This window comes from Esox lucius, chromosome 9, assembly GCF_011004845.1.
Source record: "Esox lucius isolate fEsoLuc1 chromosome 9, fEsoLuc1.pri, whole genome shotgun sequence".
In the NCBI taxonomy this organism is placed as follows: Eukaryota; Metazoa; Chordata; class Actinopteri; order Esociformes; family Esocidae; genus Esox; species Esox lucius.
The window spans coordinates 13,343,645-13,370,792 of NC_047577.1; the positions used below are offsets into that span (position 1 = coordinate 13,343,645).

A 27,148-nucleotide genomic window follows, 5' to 3' on the forward strand; every position below is an offset into this window, starting at 1 on the left:
TCCCACCTGATACAGGCCACTAACATAATGGGGCGTTAGTGGCACTGAAATACATTACCTCACTGAAAGTGATGTATTTCGATGGAGCAATATCCTTACGCAAATAATGTGAATAGGCCTTTGAACTCATCCCACTTTGACCTCGCCTGTGACCCCCAAAGCCGGTGTGATCCGGGTGAACTGGTACCAACGAGACAGAATTAGCCCCCTCTTGTCTTATCCAAGTCACCTTACCTCATCTACAAGATGAATTTGTCCACTTTCCACTTGGCCGCATGTGTGGAAGAGTCAAATAAAGAACACACTTTCTGTCTGTAAAAGCATGTTTATTGAACATGTGTCAATTTGGCTGTTTATGATTAAATCACCAATGAACACAAAGAACAAATGTGCAGAACCACCTTACATCCCCATGTGGAAACAGAACAATATCTTTGGCATGAGGCCCACATTCACAAGAAAACAGGCTGGTCATTCAACAGGTCTGTGTAGTGTACATTGTGTTACCTGTATATTTTCCTTCACACTTCTTCAACTGAGGAAGATTCAGTGTACTGAGAGTAGCAATTATTTACTCAACAAAACAAAATGAAGTTATTTATGCTATTACAAAAAAGCTGAATAACTAAAACACTGATTGTTGACTGCTATTGACAGATTTTTAAGTATCTAGTTGGTTTACAATTGCAATAAAGAATATTAGAATTCACCATTGACTAATAAGTGGTTCAAAAGCTTTACAATTTCATTATATGAGTTAACAGAAGGCATTGCTTGGATAAAATAATTTACCCTTATAGTACCACAAATACAGAATGTTGTATCTTATTTAATTTTTTTTAGAAAACGAATACACATCAAAATCACTTGTGTTTAGGCACATATTGATAAACTGTCTCAGTGTGGGATTACTGATCTAGAATCAGATCTGCCTGCCAATGTACTTCTATTTGTTACGATCTAAAAAAGAAAAAGTCAAAACGTTTCGTTGATCAGCACTCCTACGGTGCCTGATTACGAGCCTGGAAGTGCGGATAAAAAAAAACAACAAGCCCACTGATATCCTCAATATACCCAGGCTTAAACAGAATATATCTAAACCATCCAGTGACATATGCTGTAATATGCTGCCACAAGCACCACATTACCTCACTCATTATAACAATTAAACTATGAAAGTCTTTCGCAAGACAGTAGCTGATATGTTTTGAGTGTATAAAAGGGGATGATGACAAATGTCTGTGCTTTGTAGGTGGTTGTAACTAATTTCAACCCAATATTTGCAGTTATTGAAGTATTTTCCCAGCACAATCAAAATTAGGATTCTTGAGAACCATTCCTGTGCTCAACCATTCAGCCTGTACTATGGTTTTACAGTGCTGCCAAAGTATCCTTCAAGGCTTCCTCACAAACCTATTGCAGTTAAAGAACATTTTAATTAAAAACAAGAAATATTTCCATGAACAGCATGTGACGTGAAATAAAACAGTTAAAGGGGAATAACAGCAAATATTAGCTTTCACTCAGGGCATGTACGGCCAAGCTAGAAAAGCTTACGGGGAAGGGGATTACCACCCAAGATTTCAGTCTTTCGGGAAGAGCAACTGATTAAGATGCCCTTCCACCTCATTCACCTCATGAACGCAGGTTCATAACCACAATCTTTTCTGACACCTCTGCAAAGACATATAAATGGCAATATAAATTTGCATAGCAGCCATTGGGTATTTCATATTCATTTTGTTTTATGATTTGATAACATCCTGTTCTGTTAAAGGAGTCTGGCTACCCTGAAGCAGAGTTTGGTAAATATGAATGTGTTTTTGGCGGCGGTTTCACAATGTAAACTTAAACCTGCTAGGGGGTGTTGCAATTCCACTCCACAGTACAGCGGAGTTTAAACGTGCCTTGCAGGGGAGGGGGAGCTGGAGCAAGAGCAACGCATTTGTCAGCCCAGCAATGACTTTGAGAATCATCAAACTTGACACATTTTTAATAATCGCCATTATTCCCCTTTACCTTATATACCGTTTTTAAATTGGGCTTCCCTAATATATCCTTCTCTGCTCTGGTGTAGGGAGGTGACATGATGTCCTTTTTGAATGAGTCACTGCATTAGATTGTTCAAAGAACTCGTTGAATGTTATCGATTGACACAGCTTTGTAAAACCAAAACATAACCAAAACACAGCCTGCCTGTACTCAACACTAGAAGTAAGAATTGTTTGGGTGAATGCTGTAGTTCAAGACCTTGGGAATAAAAACTGCACCTGGAAGCAGCATTCCAGTATCTTAGGCATGCCAACTGAGTAACTGTTACAAACTGGATTCATTGTAGAAGACAAACATTAAAAAAAACAGTAGGGTCACCAGCACACCTACTTATTGGCGGCATCGTTTGCTGTGGCAGAGCTTCACTAAAATAACCGCCACAAGGCGAAACACTAAACCTGCAAGCATACTACAATGTGTATTTTGCTGCTAAGTAAAGAATCAGGGAACCACTAAGTGCAGAGAAGGGAATGCAAAAGAAAAACATAGCGTAGGCTTCTATAATATAAATTAAATTGCTTACTTACTAGCTACTTAGTGCAGAATTCGGATCTCCCCTATAACAAAGTCACCGTAATTAACTGGTTATTATGAAGTAATGATAAATCCCTTGATAACCAAGTGCAAGGAAAGAGAAAAGGACAGAGTGTCTGACATTTTGTTTAATGTAGGCTAAAACAAAACTTACTACAAAAATTACTACAGTAATAGCATATAACCACAACATTTAGCAGGTAGACCAACTGTGCTTCATAGGCCTACAGTGGCTTTAAACATGAATAGTTTTGTGACCTGAGTGGACATGATCGTATTTTTATTTTTTCACTGGTATTATCATTTTCAAAAGCCCTTCCAGTTTAAATAGGAATACTGAAATGCCCGACAATATCTTGAAATCTTCCAGGAAACCCAGATCTTTCCTTGTCCAAACTCAAGACGGAAAACCCTGTGCCAAATAATGTCTCTATGGGCAGAAAACCAGTTTAACTGCTGCCCCTGAAGCAGTTTAAAACAGAAAAAAAAACACCTTTAGGCTAAAATTTCTGCTAAATGACATGCATTTTTTTATCAGTTGCCTACACTGCATCTGTAAAACATGCAGTTTTGGTGATCAAGTTGGTGATACAATCACATTTTCGGTCTCCCCTTTATTCTTAAAGTGGTAATTTACACTTTTTTGGATTCTTGAAAATCGGGACCAAAATAAATTCTACCTAAAATTATAATATAAAAAATATATAAACACATTATATATACACACATCCTTTAGTGCTTTTGATTCCTTCATAAAATGCAATTAACTGGAGTAACGTCACCTCCGTCAGCCACTCTAAAAGTCGCTCTATTTTACATTTATTGTCCAAAAATTATTTAAAGGCCCTCATTAAATTCAATAATCTGAAAAGAAATATCCAAATGTATTGTTTGTTGTACAGCAGTACATAACATGTTTTTTTTTTTGTGTGTGCATTTTGACATGTTTTTCTAGATGCAGAAGAACAAAAAATAAAACATTAATTTATTAGGCAAATACTATCCCTTAGGTCTTGCACAGCAAATTCGTCAATAGTTTGAGCATGTTGCAAAAAACGGATAAATATTTGTTCATAAGAGAAAATATGCAAATTATTTTGGATTTTAGACAAATCTGTTAACCAAATCTGCAGATATTTCTGGAGACTTTAAATACTTTTCCAGTTGAAAAGACAAAATATTTGTAATATTGAAAGCCACTGTTTTTAAATTCACAAAACGACTATCTTTATGTTTAATTTTCCCTAAATAATGTTTTAGTAATACAACATTTTGTTTTCAGCAGTAAAAAAAACTTCTGGCAGACAGGGCTCTTCCAGATTTTTCAAGATTCCCTGATTTTACTCCCATTGTTTGGGGGAAGTTTCTATATTAAACCAACAATGTATCAAATAAAGGTTTTTGAATATTACAATGAGGTCCTTGAAAGCACTTGAATTTGATTGGTTAATGAACCCTGAAGCCAGTTATTTACCTGTTTATAGGCGTAAGTAATATTATATAGGCCTATACATGTACATCTAACATACAGGGCGAAAATAGAATTGATTTTTTTATTAATAGGGGTTTGCTTGGCTTAACATATCCAGGGGCCTTTGACATGAAAGTTTCATAAAACCCTACTCTGGCGAATAGGGTTTGTATAAAAAAACTAAACATTTTAATGCTTGTTCAATGTCTGAAAAATCACAATAATATAGTTCACATTGTAGATCCAACTAAAATAACATAGTATCACGTTTACAGTAGCCCAAGGCATAAAAAAAAACACACCCCTTTTCTCTTCTGTAGCCAACAGTGCACCTCACTAGGCAAAAAACAGGTCATGCCTATGCTATACTTTAACAGCTGCTCTTAAATTTGCTCACTGTACATCATTTAGACCCACGCTGTAGGATATTCAAAAACACTGCATTACCCAAGGAGATTCCCAAATCCATATCCTCAGGAAAATGGAGAGCAAATTACAAAAAAAGGTTAGCATGCCAACGCTACACAGATGTTTCCCGGGTAAGAATTAACATTAAAATGTATAAGAAAATGAACATTCAGGGTTTAAGAGTGACAAGTCACCAGAGAGTAAGACCACAACAACCTTAGTAAAGTAGATGTAAACAAACACAGGCAGAAGCTTCCGGATCCTTTGTCCGCGTGGGGGCTGATGGAACGCCACGGTCGTAAATCCTAGACTGTGGCATGAAAATGGTGAATTGAAAGTGCACAAACTACATAAATGTAAAAACGTACATCGAATTCATTTCTGCACTTGTAGGTTGGTACAATTAAAGTTAGACAAACAAAAATGTCTAGAATTCACTTTGTGCCACTAATAGCTTGATTCTTGTAACTAAACTCTGTCTTGTACACCGCTTTCCGCAACGGACAATCGTGGTGTGCCATAACAAACATGCTTTGGAGACGCACAATACAATTTACCAGTTTATAGGCCTGAGTAATATTATTTAATATTACTTAGGCCTATTTAATATTACTTAGGCACTTTATAAATGGAGCAACATTTCTTTAAGAACCTATACTGTTCTTTGACTCTGCAAGAGGTCTATAAATGGTAATGTGTGGTGAGTTTTTCCCTATGTAGAATGAATCTCAATGATGCAGAATTAATCTCAATGATTAAACACTGTTGATACAAACCAAAGAGAAAAATGTCATACACCAAAAAGTTTGTGGGATTGTTACATTGACACAGAACGTTTTTGGGCTTGTTAAACTGATAAAGACCTTGGTGGGCTTATTACACTGATACAAAATGTTGTGGGTTTGCTACATACATTCTTTATATAGTTTCTACACCTCTATTACTAGTTAAACACATGTGCAAAGTAAAAAAAAAAAAAATCTGTGTGACATGAAACTTGATAATGCACTTATTTCCCTGTGAGAAGACTGGGAGAAGATAAACCACAAGGCTATACGGTTCCCATTAAAAAAAGCACTTGGGTGGAAAACGATGGCAGCATTCACAGGCAGTCATCTGAATCAGCCTTTCTTTCCTGTACAGTGTCAAATTGCACAAGCATGCGTCGTCGCCACGACGATTCACACGGCACTGCCTGACAATGTTTCTGCGCTACTTGAGGTTGGTTAACAGGACAGGAAGCAACTGTGGAGAGCTGCACCAGTGTGTACTGTATCTGCATGCGCCAAAACAAACGTAGAGTCATCGACTGCTTACTGCTACAGACTGTGAGTCTCCGGTCCTAACGTGATGTACATCTCTGGAGACTGGGCCCACTCGGTAAGGGCACAGAGAGGCATTGCCAGGCGCCATTAAGAGCTGGATGCACTTAGCAGTCTGTAGGCAGCCAGTCTAGTGAATAGGGGCTAGTCTCTCCTGTCTGCTAGCCGACAGAAAGGCCTCCGTGACTGAAAGTATGGCTAAGGGGCTTTATCAACATCAGGCTGTTTAGTCGAGACTTGGAAATGCTTCCTAATTGTCACACACAAAAACTCATACCACACACGCTTACAGACACACACACACACACACACACACACACACACACACACACACTAACGTCTGTCTGGACTCACACTCCTGGAGCTCTTTTTCTCTCCCACCTCGGTGAAGGTGTGCTTTAGCCTAGCTTTAGCCAGGCGTGTCTCAGCCCTGGGGCTCGGCGCTAGGGTGAGGGGGCCCCTCCTGCTCGTTGATGGTGAGCAGACACATAGCCGGGTGGGGGGGTTGTGCCATGGCGGGTGGTGGCAGGGTGGGGGACCCCGTTTCCGGCATGCACCCCGCCCTCCCAACGGGGCCCTCCAGGGCCGGGGCCGGCTCTTCCACCGGTACATCCGCGGACCGGTGAGCGCACCCGTCACAGAAGTCCCCTTCGACGTCCTCGTCCTCGTCCTCCCCTAGCAGGCTCTCCATCTCCCTTCCGCTGCCTGTACTGCCGCCGCGGCCGCACACACACACCTCGATGCCGGAGTCCCCCGTGAAGCGCCGGCGACGCCCGAGGGCCCCCCTGTCTTTGTCCTCCTGGGCAGCGTTCTCAGCTTCTGGCCCCAGGTCCCTGAGAAACAGAGGCTCCTTGCAGTTCTTCACTGGGCTCACGGGCCCCTCGGTGAGGGCCTCCTGGGGCCCTAACCCTGGTCCTCCGTCCAGGGGTTCCTCCTGCTTATAGGCAGCCTTGTTTCGGTTGAAGCCAATGTTGGGAGTCCCAATGTGCTGGGGCTCTTCCAAGCTCGGCCTGGGGGGGAGGGCGTCAGACACCGCCGCAGTGGGAGTGGTCTGAATGGTCAGGCAGTGTCCCATCACATCCTGTGGGTCAGAGGTCAGCGGGCTGGCCACAGCGGAAGTGCCTGTGTGCGAGACACTGTAGGGAGGTGGGGGAGTGGGAGGCCGGTTCACCACCTCTTCATAGTCAGGCAGGAGGTAATTTGGAAGAAACCCTGGAAGGAAAGAAGAAAGCAATGGAATTTTTTTTTTACAATTATTCTCCTTTTTTTGATGAGGGAATTGATGAAGGAAACATGAAGAACTGCTCAGCACTGAGGTGAGCAACATCCCCAGGTGTCCATCTCACGGTGCAGCCAAAAGACCGGACACGTTCACCGGGTGACCGATTCTGAGAACAGAAAAAACAAACAGCAACCGACAGAAAATGACACGTGACCTACTGGCCTCGCCGTGACCTCACCCAGTCAAGCCAGAGGGCGACGAGTTGCAATGGAGTGGAGAGAAAACGCCCCAAAGTCAACAGCAACAGGTCATTACAGCTCAAGGCATGAGCCAAGGTGTTGCAACGTTGGCCTGGAACCAAGGCCTGGCGTGGGCGAGGCTTCAGGCCATCTGGGCCCTGTAAACAGGGCTGCATCATCCCACAAAATAAAAGCGCAACTCTCAGTTCAAACAAAGTAGTAGATTAGTTGAGGTAGAGCTACCGGGAACTGAGCCTCTGTGTGGCAATTGAAATGTCCATTCGGCCAACAAAAACAAGCACAAAAATCATAACAAGACCCCATATCCGAGTACGCTTCGGCAACGGCCAGATGAGATGCAGTCGGAAGGGCAGAGAGAACCAGCCTGGGACTGCATCCTCCCGCACACTCAGATACAATGCCTTAAGACGCCGCTGTTACGACTGACAGCCCGACCGAAACGGAAAAAAACGCGGTGCTAAAATGCAGTGCGGATAAAGCGAACTAGAAGCCCGGTGCCGTGTCCCGCTCGGCGGGTGTCTGTTCAACACGGTACCCGGCCTGTTCCTGTCAACACATTCCATTGCTTAGGAGTGACGGCGGGACTCTTACTGAAGTAGAACGGCACCGAGGCGTAGCTGTGTGCCTCCCGGTAGGCGATGAGGTTGATCTCGTGCTGGCGCTGCTGCTGCTGGAGCCGGTGTTTGGTGCGCCGATGGTGACACACACAGCAGCAGCTGAGGATGAGGATGATGACCCACACCAGCCAGAACCCTGCCAGGAGACAGACAGTGACACACAGTGGAGAGACTGGGAAACACAGTGAAACCATCTCCCTTTGGGGGAGGGGCACGTGGTGCGCAACATTTGTCGATAACTACCACCTACTGAATTTTGACTTGCACCGAGCACCCCTGAAGTACCCCGGTCATTTAGATTTTACCATTAAGCCTAGTCTCATGGGTCTTCTCAAGTACCCCGTGTGGATAGACCAAGTACCACCAGAGGACCAAGAACCCCTGATTGGGAATCATTGCTCCACTGCACTACAAAACCAGACTGAGTCATATACTGCGTCAACTACCATCAAGGTTTGATCTAAACATTGTTCCATTAGCAAAAATGTAACCCTCCTGGAACATCTGGTCATAAGGAATTCTACATGCCCAACGGAGTTCCCCGTTCATGACGTTGTTCGTTCCTCACAGGAACAATTACATACAAGCATGCAGAGCTCCCGGAACGAGGCGAGCTGCCTAAAGACGGTAAACAAGCTTCAAAGGAATGTCAGGACTGACTGGTGTTTTCAAGAAATGCAGCATGAATGCGGATGGGACAGAGAGAGCAAAGGTGAAAAGGGGGCAGAGAGGTAAATCAATTGGTCGACATTTTAAAATGAGTAATTTAGCGGACACACTGCTTTGAAAATAAAAAACTCTCAGCTCAAATTTTACCTATTATTGGTTTGCAAAAATAGGTTTGCATTTTTATAACACAGGAATGTTTGGGTGCTGCATTTTCTGAGGATATTATTTAGGGATATCATGTTCGAGAATTAGTAGAATCACAGCTGAGATTTTAAAGATCAGATGGAAACAGCATTTCGCCACACACTTTTACTTTGAAAAGCAGTGCTTGTCACCAACAGGTAGGCTTCCTTTCTGCCTCACAAACATCTTAAGAGACTGTAGAATATCTTTCATGTTTTCTGAATATTGAAGGCAGTATAATTCTCCACAGACATGGAAAGAAAAGGATCCATTAACTCAAAGTATATTATTGTTCTGCCAAAGATTTGTCCGTAGTAGACTGCATTTATAAAACAAGGTCTAATGTGGTTTTGTCCTGCTATGCTTTCTGGTCACTAGTCTAGATACGCACCTCAACGCTAACGTCTAGTTAAGATGCGCAACATTCTGTTTCTGAGCAAAGCACAGACAGTATTTTTTCATAGTTGTCTTATTAAAGTCATATATATCCTATTAAAAATGTGTTACGTTTTAGATTTTTCCTTCAGTATCACATTTGCGAGTGACCGCTGAAAACAGTCTTGTGATTTAGGACCTCCCCGTTTTAGGAACCCCGGGCCAAGAATCTGGCCTCCACAATGAATAGGTCCACTGATACAGGCACGAAACAGACTCCTCTGAGGAACGTACATTGGGGTCCTCAACTATTTCGACTGTGACACAATGTTATTTTGGCTCTTTACTCCAGCATCTTGGATTTAAATGACACAATGACGATGGGGTTAAAGTACATACTGTCAGCTTCAATCCGAAGCTACGTTTCATCCATATAGGGAAAACCAATTTGAAAAAAAGAGCATGTTATACTGGCTGAACTATTTAAGGGTAAACATTTTTTGGGGGAAAATAAGATTCACAGCTGTCTCACATGGGTGTTTTTTTTGCAATATCAGTGCATGTACAAGAGAGCTGCTTATGTCTAGTCCTGATTCTAGGTTTAGTCTTTGGAGTCGGCTGCTTGTATCTGACAACATGAGGAACAAAGAAGTTGTCAACAAGTCAAGCTGGCCATCATGATGAAGATGAATCAGAAGAGGTCAATCACAGACATGGCCAAAACATAAGGCATGCCAGAAGAAGAATCTCAGCAATGGCAAATTACTTGGTAGATTGAAGAAGACTTCTACAGTGAATGACCAAAGAATGGGAATTTTAATAAAAAAAATAATAATAATTGACAGATCCGGAACATTCTCCAGGAGGTAGGCGTGGATGTCAGCCACAACCATTGGCAGAAGACATCATCGTCGGCCAAACTATTTAGGTTGGACTGCAAGGTGCAAAAACACAAGGCTACCCCAACAACAGGATGGCTTAAAAACACAGTAAGTGCCAGCAGAGTTCTGCAAAAGGGTCTGTGGAGAGATGAGAACAATGTACCTGACCTACCAATTATGACATAAGGTGGAGGGGTAGTGGTTTTGGCCATGTGCGGCTGTCACTGGAACTGCCTCACTTGACTTCATTGATAATGTGAATGCTGACGGCAACAGTAGGATGAATTCTGAAGGGCGCAGGAACGTCTTAACCGCTTGGATCCAATCCCAAAACTCACTGGACGGTACAGCAGGACAATGGGCCAGACATTGGAAATGTTTTTGAAAGGCCAATCTCACCTAACTCCAATTGAGCATGTGTTTCACTTGTCGAAGATGAGACTGACGGCAAAGATTCCCCAAAAACAAAACAAGAACAGAAGATGGCTGCAGTACAGACCTTGCAGAGCATCAACAGGGAAGACATCCAGTGTCTGGTGATGTTTGCGTCGCCGATCTCAGGCCGTCATCAAATGCAAAAGGTTTGCAAAAAACTCACTATGATCAATTTATTTAAGATAATGTTCATTTGTCCAATTACATTTGGTCAATTAAAATGGGGGACTAAGTAGAAAACAAGCTTTAATTCCTGCATGGTTTCACGGTTCCACATCTAAATAAGCTCAAATGACAGCAGGCGGCATTTTAACCTTGCTACAAACATTGCTACAAATCAAATCCAACATGCTGGAGTAGAGCCAAAACGCCAAAACTCGTCACTGTCCAAATACATATGGACAGGAGGACACATAAGTTGACTGGTTTGCTTTTAAGACCTGGGTCGACCAGTTAGGTCTACAGTATCAGCCAAACAACGGAGCAGTGGAGCAGACCGCACAAACGGTGTGTCAGTGTGATGTGGGTGAAGACGCCTTACACCAAAGCTCATAGTAGTAGCTGCAACACTGGGACTCCCCGCAGCAGTGCCCGGACTCACAGACGTAGCTCTGGTTGTTCAGCCCCTCACAGCGCAGAAGGCTCTGGAAACAGGAAGAAACATGTCAGTAGCGACCCGGCTCGTACACATTGGGGGCACAGTGTGGCCGAGCATTTGGCAAGAGTTCATTAGAAGGTGCGTCTCCGGGAATGACCCGGTGTGGGTTGTCCTGCTCTGCCCGGTAAATGTCTTTGATGCCGGCGCAGGTCCGTCGCCAGCTGCACAGACACCTGAGCCTCAGACCATCGACATAACAGAACAAATATTGAAACAACATCTCATATGAAAGAATAATAGCTTTATGAATCAATGACCCACGGTAACAGAAGATAAGGCGTTCAGACACATACAGCAGGTAGACTGGCTCTAGACTACTACACTACATAGTGGTTTGGTCAATCTATATACCAAAATGTATAAAAGAAAATCACATTTGGATCATTAGAACACGTCTGCATTCACATGACTTGATTCCTATAAATACGTTTTTTCTTTTTTTTTTTCTTCGATGTCTCCAATAACGATATCAAAAACTCACATCGTAGAAAAACACTTGGCTGATTTAAAACGTTAATCATGGGTACATTCGCAAGTTCAGAGAACAAGTATACCAAATGACAACGTAGATGTTAGCCACTCATCCAAATGTGACTCATCCCGGGCTCCATGCAACAACCACACCATCATCCACAAACCTTTAAAACCAGTGAAGAACCAGTGAAGAAACAACCACAGTCCACTGATTTAAAGGCTAGGATATAAAAACAATTGTAAAAATGCACAACCTGTCATTAAATACCAGTCATTTCCATTAGGAGTATTTCTGTGTTATTACCTGCCTCAAATTGCATAACAAATATAATGAGTAGTAACAATATTCTAGTTACATTAGACACAGCCTAGTTGTATCTGGGTGTCTTGCGCAAACCAAAGGTGTAATGCTTTTAAATTGACCTGCTCATGGGTCAAATGTCCTCACCACATATCAATACTTAATATGATTTTAAGGCAGAAGCCTTGTACAGTGTGCACCACCACAAGCTGACGACCAGAGGCACTAAAATGTGCGGGTGTCACTGACAGCTGTTCTGAAAATTGAGAACAGTGTACAAGAAGGAGCTTTCCCGCTGATTGCCCAACTTTTGCATTCCAAGTCACATACGATGCCTTTCTGGTTATTATCACAGTGCTTGCTTGACCAGGAAGTCCAGGCCAGAATGGCAACATTCCCTGGGTTGAACCGAACAGAATTGTGTCTGTTGTGAATAAAAGTAACAACAGAACACACACCTGAATGCGATCAAGACTCCTATCTATGAGCACGAAAATAACCATCCCATTTCACATTGCCTTTTGAAAGCTAATGTTTGGATTTAGGCATGTCGGGTGATTATGTCCTCACCATTGGTCTCATACTTTCCCTAACCTTTTCAAACTGTTCTGTTCAAATTGTCCCAAAGTATTCATTTCTTATTCCTTGTGTTAGCAACAGTTAAATGTAGCGCAATACAAAAAGGATATCCATGATGTAGCCTAAAACGTTTCTCCACTAGTTTTAACAGACTGGCCCCTACAGATTCAGAAGGCTTCAACCTATGTCAAATATCCTCTTTATCATGGTTAAAAAGTAATCAGGTTCATCCCAAGTGTTCATCAGGAAACCCTACATGTTTTCTCCAACATAAGATTAGAGATAAAGTAGCATACTTTACCCTTTCATTAACAGTATGTTACATCTTATGTATAACTGTACATTAACGTGTAATTATGGTAGCGTTATTGTGGATCAATTATAGTAATTTAATTATACAGCTGGGACAACAACCAAAAAGCTCAACAGTGGCCATTCAGACCTCTTGCGGCAGGCTTTTACTGTTCATTAAGACACACTAAGTGGCAGATTCTACAGAACCATGAGGTTTCAAATTTAATTTGTTAGCTGACTGTTATTATGACAATAGATAGCTACAGTAGAAGTTACAAGGGTCATAACATCCGAAATAAGGCGACGCACATGCACGTTAAAGTTAGAAATGTATAGATGTATTTTGCTTAATCCTGTTTTGCATCAACTAAGGCAAATTATCAGTATAATATAAACAATATAATATATTTCCTAAAATCACCCAGCTCTTAATAACAAGGTCATGGAGTTTCTGCTGAAAATATGACATTCTAGCTGAAGTTGTGAGGAGAAAAGGTAAGACATTCCCACAGATTAAAAGTTAATTTACCCGCTTTGGAAACATCATGGTCCAGAATTTCTAAATCCCAAAGAAGGCAAGTCCTTTCAGCTCAAGGGTCAATGTCCGGTCCCCAGAAGGATTCACACAAACACACCAAGCCCAAATCGGGGACAGGGATTGCTCTATGGAAGTTTCCAAGCATCAGCAGAGTAGGAGCTGCCAGCAAGAGAAAAAGGACGGCATGGTAATAAGAAGTTGTGCTCCCTCTGTATTCAAAACCTACGCCCCAGGACGGACAGAGGCTGTGCACAGCAACAGGTCAACGTTAGTCACACAGACCTCACACATCCACGCCCCTCCCATCGTACCTCTACTCCAAACCCATCCACGCCCCTCCCATCCTACCTCTACTCCAAACCCATCCACACCCCTCCCAGCCTACTTCTACTCCAAACCCATCCAAGCCCCTCCCATCCTACCTCTACTCCAAACCCATCCACGCCCCTCCCATCCTACCTCTACTCCAAACCCATCCACGCCCCTCCCATCCTACCTCAACTCCAAACCCATCCACGCCCCTCCCATCCTACCTCAACTCCAAACCCATCCACGCCCCTCCCATCCTACCTCAACTCCAAACCCATCCACGCCCCTCCCAGCCTACCTCTACTCCAAACCCATCCACACCCCTCCCAGCCTACCTCTACTCCAAACCCATCCACACCCCTCCCAGCCTACCTCTACTCCAAACCCATCCACGCCCCTCCCAGCCTACGTCTACTCCAAACCCATCCACGCCCCTCCCATCCTACATCTACTCCAAACCCATCCACGCCCCTCCCATCCTACATCTACTCCAAATTCCTCCACGCCTCTCCCAAACCTCTTCTAGGATGACTTACCTATTTCTTTCAGCGGTTGTTCATAACCCCTTCATTACATCAACAATGAATTCCTGATGTCAGGAAAACATGATGTCCCATTCCCTTCTGTCGAGATCAGATCTCCATGGTTGTTTTCAACTGACTCACGGTTCTCAGCACTAGCTTATGCATTCTCTTGGCAAGGTCTAAGCATACAGTTTTTTTAAACAACCACCCACAAACTGTTTACACCATACAACTAGGCTGCATGACATCACCAACATTAAATAGCATAACCAATTCGGGATGATAATTTTCAAACTGCAGAGAAACCAATGTTGAGACTTGAGGTCTAGGTCATAGACCTCTATCCTCAGATGGCCTTGGGCTGTTGTTGAAAAACACAGTTCTTAAAACACTTTGGCCCTGGCCTTTGAGTATATCATACAAAGTTCAGTTATCATCGTAGCCTCCTCAGGGTATGTGGAGGCTGATGTTGGATCCAATCCAGACCAATAAGCGGAATACAGGCAAGCCAGTCCACCACACACGAAAGGGAACAAACCACAGCCATACCGTGTGAATGGAGTAAGCCTACATTGAACAGAAACATAGCCTACCAACACGTGAAAATATTAGGGTAAGGCCTAATAAAGTTTTAGTGAATCTCCATTTTCCATCACAATGACGTCACGCAAGACAACGGCCGTGCTAAAATCAGACAATTGGGTCACGAGTGACCCAACGGGATTCTTTTCGTTCTCTCTACTTTCATCAGGAGGCTGCTAGTTTGATGGAACAACAGCTCAATTTCCCACTACAATAACGTGAGTCTAAAGGATTAGTGGATTGTATTACTGTGCCTGAGTCCATTGGCGTATGAGAAATTAATTAAAACGAATCGGCCATAATGAGAAGCTGTTGAAACCACCTGACACAAGAACAGTCCGGCATCACCACTTTGCCATCAAAACATGGTTCTATTGGACCGTGGTTTAAAAGCAGCTAAGCAGATTTTCAACTGTATACATATGATAGGGCCAGTGAATCTGGAATGTAGAACCTTCTGAGACTGCATTATTTAACTATATCTATAAATCAATCAATATAATGAACCATTCAGTGACCCCCTCATGGAGAGTGAATGGGGGCATTGTCATCCTGGAAGACACTTAGTAATGAACCCTCTTTCAAAGTCACTTACATTCTTTCCTCCAGCCATCTTGATCCAAAACCAAGGTCAACTGGGCCTGCTAAGCATTTTTATACATGCCACAGAGCATGATGGGATGCTAATTGCTTAACTGTATCATGCAGTATGGAAGCATTTGCATTCTCTATGTTCCTCCACTCATTCATTCAGGGATTTCATTTAATTTGCCACCCGTCTGTCTGTCTTTATAGGTGTGTGTATATGTATATACACGCACACAGTCACTATTAGGTAGACCAACTTGTTAAAGGAAATAGCAAATAACGTGGCAGAAATGCAACATGTAAAGCAGGCAAACAAGTTTAAGATATTTTGTTTTTGTTTGACTAAACATTAGAATGAGGAAGGACAGTGATCAAAGCTACTTTGAAAGTGGTATTATTGTTGGTGCCAGATGTAGTTATACGCCTCCCCCAGCCTATAATAGAGTTTACATCTATTGTTGTTATGGCAGTCTACATACCCCCAGATGCTAATGCTAAGCTTGCAAGGAAAGAATTGCAGGCTGCCATTAGCAAACAGAACACCCAGAGGGTGTTTTGGTGATTGCAGGGGATTTCAACCATTTAAATCTGAAAACAGTTTTTCCCAAATTACACCAAAATGTCTCCTGCCCCACCACTTTGTACATTCAATTTGCCATTGTGCCTGCAATTTTACAGTTGTTACACACGCATGTCTACTTCAGGACCTCATTGCTGCTATCGCCGTCTCGGGTGCACATGCTACCTGAATACATCCCTCCTTCAGTTGCCTCATTTGCACAACTAGAATGCCATTCTGAAATTGCTTTTGGAACTGAACTATTATCCCAGTTGTAACATATGCTATACCCAACACCTGTAAAATGTCTGCCCTCCTCTATTTGCCTTATTGCACATTTATTACTGCTAATCTACACATTCCACTGGTAATATACATATACTTAATACTTGCAAATGTTCTGCCCTCCTCCATTTGCCTTATTGCATATTTAGTATTGCCATTTGTACTGCATTTGCCTTCATTGCACATCTACACATTACACTGGTAATATACATATACTTAATACTTGTAAATACTTCAAATTTTCTGCCCTCCTCTATCGGTACAGCTGGTTAGATGCTAACTGCATTTCGTTGTACTGTACTTGAATCTAATCTAACCAAATACCAGCATCTAAGAAACAGCTGACCTCCAGGGATTTTTCCACTCCACACTCTTTTGAGTTTACATAGAATGCATATACAAAAAACATCAGTGAGCAATTAGAAAGGTCAAAGGACAATGGCCAGACTCATTCAAGGAGACAGAAAGGCCAAAAATAGTGGCAAATAACCACTCTTCACAGTTGCATGCAGAAGGGCATCTCGAAATGCACAAAGGGTGAAACTTTGAAGCAGATTGAAGAAACACTCTGCACCACTCCAAACCTGCCTTTCATAATAGCTAAGGGGGGCTATACAGGTGAGGCAGAATGGACGAGTTGAGTTGAGTGCTAACAGCCTGTCTTATGTGTTGCGGATGGTAGAACAGGAGAGCTGGACAAATAGACGGGACAAGTCCAGTGCGTCCAAAATGCCACCGGAGACTTATTTCACTATCAATTTGAATGTTTCACCTACCTTGTTTGTATTAATTGAGTTAATGAAACGCCATCAGGTCTTAGACTCTTGCATATATTTATATATAGTAAAACGAGGAAGCAAGTCAACTCTTATATTTCACTCTGCCACTCAGTTTCAAAAGCAGCCCCAAACCATAATATCCCTCGATCCATGCTTTATGGTTGGTAAGTGTGTCTAGTCAAAAGTTTGGACACGTATTCAAGTGACATTTGACTGGTAGAGTACAGTGTTGGGGGTAACTGTAGTCAGACTACTAAGTAACATAACTAGTTACAGTTCCCATAAAGTAACTACTAACTGTAATTAGCCTAGTTACTTTTAAAAGTTACATTCCCAAACACTGGTAGTGTATTATCATCTATCCAAAAGCAGAGTTGTGATTTTGTCAAACCAGACGTTTTGCATTGCAGCCAAACAACTCCACCTTTGACTGGCATCCAGAGCACATTGTTCCAGTAACCTTGCTCATTACCAAGGTGTTTCCTGGGTGATATGTTGTTTTTGGAGCAGAGGCTTCTTCAAGTGTGTGCAGCCACTTTCTGACACTGGATACAGGCAGCTTGACCTTGATGAAGGCAGGATAAGACCGTAGATTCCTTATTGTTGTCCTGGGATGTTTTTGACATTTCTTTGGCCGTCTTTTTGTCAGCTCTTGGGCCGGGGAGACCGAGTGCCATAGAAAGATTGAGAGCAGGACAGTATTTTGTCCATTCGTAGATAAATTATCAGACAGTGGGAATAATAGATTTTGAATTGGTCAAATTGTTACCAACCACACACATGCATGGTTAAGACCAAACTGGGGTTGGGCGACGTTACCACCTAGGGACGATGACTGACAGCCACCATTGGTGATAACATTAATGTCACATCAATGGTTTAGCATATCTGACGTTAGCTCACACAGCCGCGCTACGGTGCCATGTCCAAATCCGGCAGTGTGAGCCAACTCCACATAAGAGACCAGCAGGGCAACATACCACATGGCCTATTATCTAGTCAACCTAGCCTACATGTTCAACGCATGCCGTAAGTGGTAGATAGACTGTTAACATTTGAGAGAAAAGGTACATTGTAGATAGAAGCCTAGAGCAACAAAAGCAGTGCCAAATGTCAGCTGGGAACGAGCGTGTTTTCTTACCCTCTACTCTCCAATGTCAGACAATCTTGAGTCCTGGGCCTTTCATAGCACAACAGCCGAAAATGAATCTGGCTTGTTTCAAAATCTTAGTCTCTTTTATTCTCTCCCCAATTTGATTGTCCCTTCATCGCCAAAGCATATCCTGATCTTTCTTAATCCGATTATTTTACCAAGTTTCATCACAGAAGGTTTTTTGTGAATTGCCTAAAAAAAAAAACGTAGATGGCTATGAGAATAATGGCAAAGAACAATAAGCTGCAAGACAGACAAATCGTACGGGAAATTTTAACAAAAGTGATGCATTTTTGCTTTGGGCAAAATGCATATTTAGACAAAATAAATCATTAGCAATACTTACAAATAATCAAACCACAGTAGCAGTAGAGCATAGTACAACATTGATATTTTAGTCATTTAGACGCTCTTAGACAAGCTCTTCAGACAAGACAAGCTCCATTGCTGATACTGATCTTTCTCTGCTTCCCATTAAACAGATGAGTTCTCCAAAATGTATCATTTTGCTGTAAATACTATGGATCATCCTTTATTGTTGAATGTCAGACGGACAGCAAAACCAATGAAAGTGGTATTGATATTGTATTAATTGTAATTCTTTACAAGGTGTGAGTGCCAGTCTTTTGCTTTCATTGTGTTGGCTAAAGTGAAGGAATTCCTATTTTGGCACCCAAGGGGAGTTTACAAGCAGTCTGTAGGTAAGATAAACAGAAAATTACAATTCTGTTCTTGAAACAATCTAAGTGGTGGTGTACAGTTACTACAGTATTATAGTTAGGCTATAGAACTATATACACAGAAGAAGGCTGGTACGTAACCATGTGAAGATTTGGGATTTCCTTGCATAATTTAAATTACTCATTACTTATATAATTTAATAACAATAGAGTCACTATGGCACTGCTTGTTCTTCTCAGTTACTTAATGGGAGCACTTATTCCATTATCTAAAAACAATTACAAATACTTAATTTATTGGATTTCGGAATATACATTGCCAGGATCCACTATTTATCTTAGTCTTCCCGGTGACACGTACACATAAAAAAGGCAAGGCGTAAGAAGCGGGAAGTGTTAACCCCTGCAGTACATGTTCTGGATTCTTATGACAATCATACTGCAAATAATCCAATGATTGTTGAGAATGCTTTCCTAGTATGTTCTGACAAGAAACTAATATTGGACAGCCAGTGCTGAACAAAACAGCGATGACTCCACATCAGTGACAACCACAAAAAGTGCTTGAAAACTCTTAAAGGTAACAGAGGACAAGGGAAACAATCAGTTTCATGGTTAAAAGGTTAACCACACCAGAATCCCCTATGATGAGCCAGCTTGTAGGAGATTTGCAGGCACGTCTACAGACAGATGTTGGGCTACACAATTATATGACGAAGAAATGCTCAGTCAAACAGGAGTCTGGGTGTATTTGAAACCCTGGATTTAAAACTTAGCCTATCAACCTGCCAACTGGTAAATATTGTTCCTAGAGATATGGGCAATGCCCATGTTGACGTTAAAGTTAATTTACATGAAAACCCGTAGTTTAGGTTCAGTTAATCTCGTTTGCAAACAATTATAATCGTCTTTACAAAAATATACTTTTGAGCTGTTTAATTGTTCTTTTCCCTGTTGAAGTAATCACACACAGCTTCCGTTAGGTTGATGTCAAGGCTCTGAGGTGGCCAAGCTAATACTGTGAGTTTTTCATCTGCAGACTTCCACTCCAATCAACTTTGCAGAGAGTTTGAGGTCATTATCATGCACAAAGTTGCCAAAAAGTCAAAGATGGCAATTTCTTCCACTATTTCAAACACTTCTCACTGTCAAAATGTTTACTTCAATGCCAGATGACTCTGTCAGATGCTGACTGAGCACTTCACTGGATGTCCTTCACTCCCGTCAACAGTAACCTTTAAATATGGTTGGTTGGATGACAGCTTCCTGGGACTTCCACTGCCTTTTCTGTTATCAAATGGCTTAGTTAAAAAAAAAAAAAAATACTTATGACATGTCTTATGGTTAGATGAGATATCCTTATCACGCTGCTTTCCAGATAATATAGTTTTTATCAAAATAGTAATCTCTACTGTGGGGGTACAGAACAGCAGACATTCAAATGCATGGCAAAGAGGTATGTTACATTTTAAGCAAATTATGGTAGAAACACAGAATAATTTCTGCACAACCATTTCTGCAGCACTCCATCAATCAGGCCTTCATGGTAGAGTGGCTAGACAAAAGCCACTACTGAGTAAAAGGCATGCTGCCTAAAGGACTCATGGGTAAACAAATATGGGTAAAAAGATACTGTGGTCTAACCAAAGAGCTATGTCTGGGGAGAACAAGGTACCACTCATCACCTGGTAAATAGCGTGAGGCATACCGTAGTGGTGGGACCATCATGATATAGGGATGCTTCTCAGCAGCAGGGACTGGGAGACTGGTCAGGACTGAAGGAAAGATGAACTGAACAAAAATGTCTGGACGCTGCGTAAAATGTAAATAAAAACAGAATGCAATGATGTGCAAATAATTTAACCACTATACTCAATAGAAAATAGTACAAAGACAACGTATCAAATGTTGAAACTGTGACATTTTATTGTTTCTTGAAAAAAAATGCCCTCATTAAATTTGATGCCAGCAACACGTTTGAAAAATATATGGGACTGAGGCCAATGAAGACTGGAAAGGTTGTCTAATGCTAAATAAAACTAAACCTGGTGGAATATCACACAAGTAATTAGATCAATCGGCAACAGGTCAGTAACTTGACTGGGTTTTAAAAGACCATTCCAGAATGGATGGGAAGGGGTTCACCACTCTGTGAAAGACTGCCCGGGCAAATAGTGCAACAATTTAAGAATAACGTTTCTCAACATTAAATTGCAAAGTGTTTGATGATCTCATCATCTATGGTACAAAATATAATTAAAAGAAACAGAGAATCCAGAAAAAGGGACAAGGCCGAAAACCAATATTGGATGGCCGTGATATTTGGGCCCTCAGACGGCACTGCATTAAAAACAGAGAAGATTCTGTGAGCACAGTACGTCGCTGCACCAACAAACACAAGTTAAAACTATACCATGCAAAGAACCCATATAGAAACAAGATCCTGAACTGGCACTGCCTTCTCTGGGTCCAAGGTCATTAGAGATGGACTGAGGTGAAGTGGAAAACTGTCCTGTGGTCTGATGAATCAAAATATGAAAGAATTTTTGGGAATCAGGGACGCTGCGTCCTCAGGACTAAAGAGGAGAGGGCTTCTTATCAGCGCACAGTTCAAAAGCCAACATCCATGATGGTATGGGGGTTAGGGTGCCTATGAAGGCACCATTAATGCTGAAAAATATATACAGGTTTTGGAGCAACATATGCTGCCATCCAGACAATGTCTTTTTCAGGGAAGTTCTTTCTTATTTCAGTAAAACAATGCCAAACCACAGGACATACAACAAGGAGACACTGAACTGTTTAGCAGCTGAAATCCTATATCAAGCAAGAATGGGAATAAATGTTACTTTCCAAACTACAGCAATTGGTCTCTTCAGTTCCCAAACGCTTACAGGGTATTGTTAAAATAAGAGGTGAAACACACTGGTAAACATGCCCCTGTCCAAAACATTTTTGAAACGTGCTGCTGGCAATAAATTCAAAATGGGCATGTATTTTCCCAAAAACAACAACATTTCTCAGTTTCAACATTTGATATGTTGTCATTGTACTATTTTCAATTAAATACGGGGATAAATGATTTGCACATAATTGCATTCTGTTCTTATTTTTTATTTACACAGCGTCCCAACTTTTTGGAAACGGAGTTGTACAACGAGTTCCTTGAAGAAGACTTTGGTGTCGATTTCTCTTTCAGAAACACGATGACCCAAACCACACACCCAAAACAATGCTGGAGTGGCTTCAGGACAAGTCTGTGAATGTCCTTGAATAGCCCAGCCAATGCCCGGACTTGAACCGCATTGAATATCTATGGAGAGAACTGATGATCGCAGTTCACCGAATATCATTGGTGTCATAAACATGTCAACAACCATGTTACCCTGGTATATTGTGTCTGCATGAGTTCTAAAAACTCTCGCAATGTTGTGCCTCTGTGTTAAAAAACACCAGTGTAACTTTATACCCCATACATAGATTGCATAATATGGAAATACTGCTTCAATTTGATAACTGAACTTGAATGCGTTTGAGTTGATTCGTGTGTGAGAAAAGTTGCTTAAAACTGTCACCGGTGGAATTTGAGTTTCGTAACCCCCGTCTTACTGTTAATCAAGCCAAAGAATAACATAATTGACAGAAATCATTACATGCAGTTATCGTTAGCGAGATACATTACTGTACAATCATGAAAATAAGTACATAACTTATTGTAGCTATGGTGGCTTGACATAAAAACATTTAAATATTATTGGTTCCTAGCTACATGTCACTAATGTTGCTAACTAACGTTATTTGACAGCTGACATTGGTTGCAATAGCTTGAAAAGTTGTATAGCTAGTAACGTTAACTACTGAACTTGAAGCAGTACATAAAATGTCGACTTCCGTAAACATCTATTAATTCGTCAGCTGGCTGTAACGTAATCTAGCTAGTATTTAGCTATAGTAGCTAACGCTACCTGTACATAACTTAACAGAAGTTCAGTTCTGTTGAAATGATATGAAGCTAAATATAGCAATATATCATAAATAAGTTAGTTAGCTAGATAACGTTAGTAACTAAAACAGCTAATGTTAACCTGTAGTTAGCAGAACATCTAGAAGAACGTTTGAACCGTTTTACCCAAGTCTAGCTAACAATGTAGCTAGCTAATAATACGGTAGATAGTTATTTTGATTTCTAGTTAGCTATTTACCTTATCATGCATGATACAAACAGAATCTTGTCACCGTTCAGACAAATCTTACCTCGTCAGATATCGCGTCGGAGGGGCTGACAGCGACGACGGGCAAAAACAATCCCATTTTAAGAGCCGAAACTAAAATTTCGTTCATTGATCCTACCGAACTCGAGTAAAAACATAGGCGTAAGTGTTTGTTGTTCACGTCACAAATCTTACCAAAAAATCTAAATAGTTAAGCTACAACTTTCCTGTACGAAACGAAAGGCCGCCGCATGCGCTGCCTCGTTGCTACTGCGCGACCGAACTGAAATGGTTATAAAAGCGTCATCTCCGTTGACCGTTAACGTACGACACCTACGGAGACAGCTTTGACAATAACGGATGGAAGAAACGTACTTGAATTTTCTCGCTTTAATTTGAAATGTCGACATTGACAACAACACTGGTACAAGTGGTTGTCTGGGTGCCACCGGCTGATAGAACTGTTACGCAAGCTAGGGTACTTGGAGACGTGCTGGAAAGGAACTGGGAAGTGGTTAGCTTGTGAACTCAATACAATAATAAGGCCAATTTTGTGAGGACTGGAGCTTCATACAGTTGGTTGTCAAGTGGAGGCGCTACCTGCTTGCACTTGACGGCGGCATGTGTTAAAGTACGGCATAATGCACTTTCAGCAAATGTTTTCTAGTCGATTTACCCAATGTATTGTATTTGGGGTAAAATATAAACTGACGTGTAATATGTGGATCCCATATAGTATCAGCTGAATTAAAAGATTCCAGAAATAACCCATACCAAAAGAGCTTTCTTAACTCAAATGTGTGCACACCAATGTTTGCATACCTGTAGCTAAGTGTAGAATTCCTTTGCAAATATAATCAACCTGACAAGTGTAGAATATCAAGAAGATGATAAACCAGCATGATCATTACACTGGTTCATCTTGTGCTGGGGGGGGGGAACTCCCTAACAGTCTCAGGGAAGCTCATGTAGGTACTCGTTCTCATTACCAGGGTCTTTTCCTGACAGCAGTTTTATGTAATTATCTAGTTCAGTGGGCAAATGCTCACCTCAGACATCCCCCAATGTCAACCTTAGACAGGTTCATGTCAGAATATGAGTAGGTGTGGAATAATACATCAACATAGGAGTTGCACAACGACCTACAGTAGTAACTACAGTATTTACATTTTATCAGAGAAAAACATCAACCCTCAATTCATGTCAAAACAAGAATTTCATTTTTTTAGTATGCTGTTTATCCGTTTATATTTAAAACTTGCTTGTATGAAAAATACACTTAAGTTATAACTTGTACGAGTGATAACTTCTTGGTAATGTCCCTGTAAACACAAGCTGGTAGATTGGACCTATCACAGTATTTTAGTGGTAATTTCTCTGAGCCAGATACTAAGAATTTAATGGGGTAAAGTTCTGCATGTCCAGGAGACTCTCCAAAGAATTTTGGTGAGGGTCTGGCCTACCCAATAATAATGTAAATGCTACATACCTAATACAAACAATACATCAATAACAGTCTAGGTATGGGACAATGAAATAACTATCAGTGTCTGTTGACATATACACTACCATTCAAGTTTGGGATCACTTATACATGTTCTTATTTCTGAAAGAAAAGTTTGCTTTTTGTCCATTAAAATAACATCTAAGTTATCAGACATACAGAGTAGACATTTTTTATGTTGTAAATGATGATTTTAGCTGGAAATGGCTGATGTTTAATGGAATATATACATAGGCGTACAGAGGCCCATTATAAGCAACCATCAGTCCTGAGTTCCAATAGCACAATGTGTTTGCTAATCAAAGTTTATCATTTTAAAAGTCTGTGTGATCATTAGAAAACCCTTTTGCAATTATGTTAGCATGGCTGAGAACTGCTGTGCTGATTAAAGAAGAGGGAAGCAATAAAATTAGCCTTCAGTATCTGATGCATCAACAATTGAGGGTTCGATTAACAATTGAGGGTTTCATCAAAAATGGTTGCTCTGTTCATCGCACCCCTTCCCAGGCAGTTGGTTGATGGACAGCCGTTGGCTCAATTAATGTGCTTCGATGTGTTTCCTGAATCGTTCCTGGGGGTGCTAGGCTTATTCTTGCCACACTTGCTGGCTATAGGTACTTCCTAGTACCTATAGCCAGCAAGTCTATTTCAGTGCACCTCACACAGAACCGAAATAGAGGTTCAGTTAGTCAGCCAAAACACAGCGCCGACTAAATGCATCAATAATGGCATGTTCATCGGTAATGTAGATGAAGTATGAAGATCTAATAAGTTACGAGAGCGTACAGTTAATGGCCAAAATACCAGGAGTAAGATCTTTAATCTTTCTTATTCTATGTATCCTGTTCTTAGTTATCCTCCAGCGCGCATGTGATGGTGCAATTTTGTTGCTCACCACTCAGCAGCCTGACTCTAAACTCGGCCAAAAACATTCCTGAGCGCCTGTAGAGCAAGGACATGAATAAAATATGTTTCATTTTCAGTTCTTTAGAGTAATAAACCAACAACAAACAACACACTACCATGGAAATGATAGTCATAAATAGTGTTTATTTTTACAGTATCATCGTTATCTCAATGAAAACATACCAAGCATGCATTACGTGTTTTCATTTTGTGAAGTACAATCATACAATTCAAGGGTTAAAATCATGGCTGACATGACAATCTAAAATCTAAACCATTATCATACTCATTATAAATATTACAAGTATTTGATACACTGCCGATTTTGCAGGTTTTCCCACTTACAAAGCATGTAGTTGTCTGTAATAGGTACTCTTCAACTGTGAGTGACGGAATCTAAAATCCAGAAAATCATATTGTATGATTTTTAAGTAATTCATTTGCATTTTATTGCATTACATAAGTATTTGATACATCAGAAAAGCAGAACTTAATATTTGGTACAGAAACCTTTGTTTGCAATTAAAGAGATCATACGTTTCCTGTAGTTCTTGACCAGGTTTGCACACACTGCAGCAAGGATTTTGGCCCACTCCTCCATACAGACCTTCTCCAGATCCTTCAGGTTTCGGGGCTGTCACTGGGCAATATGGACTTTCAGCTCCCTCCAAAGATTTTCTATTGGGTTCAGGTCTGGAGACTGGCTAGGCCACTCCAGGACCTTGAGATGCTTCTTACGGAGCCACTCCTTAGTTGCCCTGGCTGTGTGTTTTGGGTCGTTGTCATGCTGGAAGACCCAGCCACGACCCATCTTCAATGCTCTTACTGAGGGAAGGAGGTTATTGGCCAAGATCTTGCGATACATGGCCCCATCCATCCTCCCCTCAATAGGGTGCAGTCGTCCTGTCCCCTTTGCAGAAAAGCATCCCCAAAGAATGATGTTTCCACCTCCATGCTTCACGGTTGGGATGGTGTTGGGGTTGTACTTATCAGTCTTCTTCCTCCAAACACGGTGAGTGGAGTTTAGACCAAAAAGCTCTATTTTTGTCTCATCAGACCACACAACCCTCTCCCATTCCTCCTCTGGATCATCCAGATGGTCATTGGCAAACTTCAGACGGGCCTGGAAATGCGCTGGCTTGAGCATGGGGACCTTGCGTGCGCTGAAGGATTTTAATCCATGACGGCGTAGTGTGTTGCTAATGGTTTTCTATGAGACTGTGATCCCATCTCTCTTCAGGTCATTGACCAAGTCCTGCCGTGTAGTTCTGGGCTGATCCCTCACCTTCCTCATGATCATTGATGCCCCACGAGGTGAGATCTTGCATGGAGCCCCAGACCGAGGGAGATTGACCATCATCTTGAACTTCTTCCATTTTCAAATAATTGGGCCAACAGTTGTTGCCTTCTCACCAAGCTGCTTGCCTATTGTCCTGTAGCCCATCCCAGCCTTGTGCAGGTCTACAATTTTAGCTGTGTAAGGACATCAGGGATCTTTGGTCTTGGCCATTGTGGAGAGGTTGGAGTCTGTTTGATTGAGTGTGTGGACAGGTGTCTTTTATACAGGTAATGAGTTCAAACAGGTGCAGTTAATACAGGTAATGAGTGGAGAACAGGAGGGCTTCTTAAAGAAAAACAAACAGGTCTGTGAGAGCCGGAATTCATACTGGTTGGTAGGTGATCAAATACTTATGTCATGCAATACAATGCAAATTAATTATTTAAAAATCATACACTGTGATTATCTGGATTTTTGTTTTAGATTCCGTTTCTCACAGTTGAAGTGTACCTATGA

At 41.5% G+C, this 27,148-nt stretch overlaps 1 protein-coding gene across 3 annotated transcripts; it reads right to left on the reverse strand.

Moving 5' to 3' along the window:
* Positions 1-305: 305 nt before the first annotated feature.
* Positions 306-23,445, reverse strand: wbp1lb (WW domain binding protein 1-like b). Of its 3 annotated transcripts, none has more exons than XM_010872923.5 (4): positions 22,987-23,443; positions 10,971-11,073; positions 7,861-8,022; positions 306-6,999 (listed from the first exon to the last, which is right to left on the reverse strand). In XM_010872923.5, exons 1-4 carry the CDS (start codon positions 23,071-23,073, stop codon positions 6,212-6,214), a joined length of 1,140 nt encoding a protein of 379 aa, XP_010871225.1. In that variant the 5' UTR covers positions 23,074-23,443; the 3' UTR covers positions 306-6,211. The 3 variants fall into 3 exon arrangements, with proteins under 3 accessions (XP_010871225.1, XP_010871226.1, XP_019905379.1); XM_010872924.5 differs by lacking the exon at positions 22,987-23,443 and adding an exon at positions 13,265-13,592; XM_020049820.2 differs by lacking the exon at positions 7,861-8,022 and having other exon boundaries at positions 22,987-23,445.
* Positions 23,446-27,148: the final 3,703 nt, after the last annotated feature.